The 2500-nt window shown below is 36.4% G+C and overlaps 1 protein-coding gene across 1 annotated transcript in view; it reads left to right on the top strand.

The window, feature by feature from the left end:
* The window catches only part of LOC137651849 (uncharacterized), a 6242-nt gene that overhangs the window by 2628 nt on the left and 1114 nt on the right, over positions 1–2500 (top strand). Inside the window, exon 3 of the mRNA XM_068385068.1 lies at positions 2164–2500. This exon is cut by the window's right edge and continues 1114 nt beyond it. Within this exon, the coding sequence (XP_068241169.1) occupies positions 2164–2500 (337 nt within the window). The remainder of the gene's footprint in view (positions 1–2163) is intronic.

Raw genomic sequence — 2500 nt, 5'->3', positions numbered from 1 at the left:
TAACAGCATTAAAATGTATATTTCCTATATAAACTATGAAAAAAGTTTAACAAAACAAAAAAAATTATATAGAATTTTGTGCCATAATATACCCTCAAGCAAGAGAACTCTAACCCAAGACAGTCGAAGAATATGGTACAGAGGTTATGGCACTACCCTAGACTAGAGAACAATGGTTTGATTATGGAGTGGCCTCCTAGATGAGCTGCTTACCATAGCTAAAGAATCTCTTCTACCCTTACCAAGAGGAAACTGGCCACTGAACAATTAAAGTGCAGTAACCCCTTGAGTGAAGAAGAATTGTCTGATTATCTGTGTTTTCAGGTGTATGAGGACAGAGGAGAATATGGAAAGAATAGGCCAGACTATTCAGCGTGGATGCGTGTAGGCAAAGGGAAAAAACCGTAACCAGAGAGAAGGCTCCAATGTAGTACCTTCTGGCCAGTCAAAAGATCCCATAACTCTCTAGCGGTAGTATCTCAACGGATGGCTGGTGCCCTGGCCAACCTACTACCTAGGGCATTGTCACTGCCCCTTGCCTCTGCCATTCATGATCAGCCTTTAAACTTTAAACCTTTAAAGAACACCCCCATAAAGAAACAAAATACGCAGACTTGAAATCTTTCATTCTATGGTCTCGTACTTCCATTGTCTTTATGATAATTTCAGAAACGAATACATAATAATTTCCCACAATAGACATTCCTTATTACAGATGCTGCAGTGATGTCTGAATAGGTTTTTAAAATACCTCAGTACCATTGTTGATGATTGCTAGTTGCCTTGTCTATAGGCCATACTTCTTCTGTATGTTTATCTTAAGCCAGTATGTTACGTCACTAACATACATTAGAGAGGCATGGTATATGCAACTAGGTCGGTATGGAATAATATTTATCCTGTTCTATACTCTGTGGAACGTTCATCTTGTGTAGGAGTGTTTTAGAAGTGTTTCAAAAAAAGCAGTCTTAATGATAGTTATTTTGAGTGGCACACTTGCCAGTCAACAGACAGGAACGACAGGAGATGAAGGAGTGTGTGTCATATACCGACAGTCGTGGGAAATTAAGTAGGTCGTATTGTGGTGATGATTATGATTATTATAATATATATTAGAAAAATGTTTTAATAGGTGCATGAGGTTGAAAATGACGAAACTTGAATAGACTGTGGAATGTTTTCCCTAATCAGCAAAATCTCTATATGAAAAAGAATAATTATATATATATATATATGCAGTAAATATATATATATATATATATATATATATATATATATATATATATATATATATATATATATACATATGTATATATATATATATATATATATATATATATGTATATTTCATTCTTACCGGTCACTCTCAGAAGCATTGCCAGACATATAACTTCTCGGTCTCTCCCTTTCCCTTGGGTAGTAGGGAGAGGGAGTAGTCATACCCTGGTGAAAGGTGAGAGGGAGTACCCCGAGAAGTACTTTATGAAGCCACAATCTCCAATAAATTGCCGGAACTGCCATGTTGTAGTCAGCAAAGGGGTGGAAGGGGCTGAATCTGTGTGCGTGTATGTGCTTAGTCATCATTTTTGACAGGTCGCGTACACTAGTATAAGAATAAATGAGAAATATGGGATGGAAGCAGTTGAAATACATTTCAGTAATTCAGTTACATGTGTAAGCTTTTTGATATAAGGTATGATTATAACTTAGATAACTGCTTTATGTACTGTGGTACATATATACTGCTTATCATGGGACTAGTGTACTTTACCAAGAATTCTCCAAGTAAGGGAGTATTTAGAGTTAAAGCTGTTTTGTTTTTATTTTAGCATAATCACCAGTGTAGTTGATATCATTTTGTTTTGAATTTCAACTCCTATCACCAGTATAGTGGTTTCTATTTTCTTTTAAATTAGTTGTTCCCATTTTCTTTTAAATTTCAATCATATCACCAGTGTAGCTTATCCCATCTTCTATTAAATTTCAACCCTGTCATCACTGTAGCTATTTCCATTTTCTGTTGAATTTCAGCCCTATGACTAGTATAACTAATTCCATTTTCTATTACACTTTAACCCTATCACTAGTGTAGCCAATCCCATTTTCTGTTAAATTTCAACCCTGCCATCAGTGTAGCTAATTCCATTTTCTTTTAAATTTCAGCCCAAACAGACGGAACAGTGTAGTCCATTCTTTGACAGACATTGTTGAAGAAGATATAAAACATCAATCACAAGAGCTGGAATTCAAACAACCTGGAAACTACCTCCACTTAGAGAAAAACCCACCATTGCAACAAGAACCCTACGTTTACCAAAATCATTTTCACAACCAACACGACGAGCTAGGCATGGGTTCTCCTCCTCCGAAGAGTCACCTAAAAGTTCCAGCTAAAACTATGAAAGGAGTTGCCACCATTACTTTGCCAGAAGGTGCCACTCATCAACAACTGTTGGCATCTGTCCCTCATCAAGGCTTGGCACCTTTTGGGAAAAAGGTA

This window comes from Palaemon carinicauda, chromosome 13, assembly GCF_036898095.1.
Source record: "Palaemon carinicauda isolate YSFRI2023 chromosome 13, ASM3689809v2, whole genome shotgun sequence".
Lineage (NCBI taxonomy): Eukaryota > Metazoa > Arthropoda > Malacostraca > Decapoda > Palaemonidae > Palaemon > Palaemon carinicauda.
This window is presented reverse-complemented; position numbering and strand designations above follow the sequence as displayed.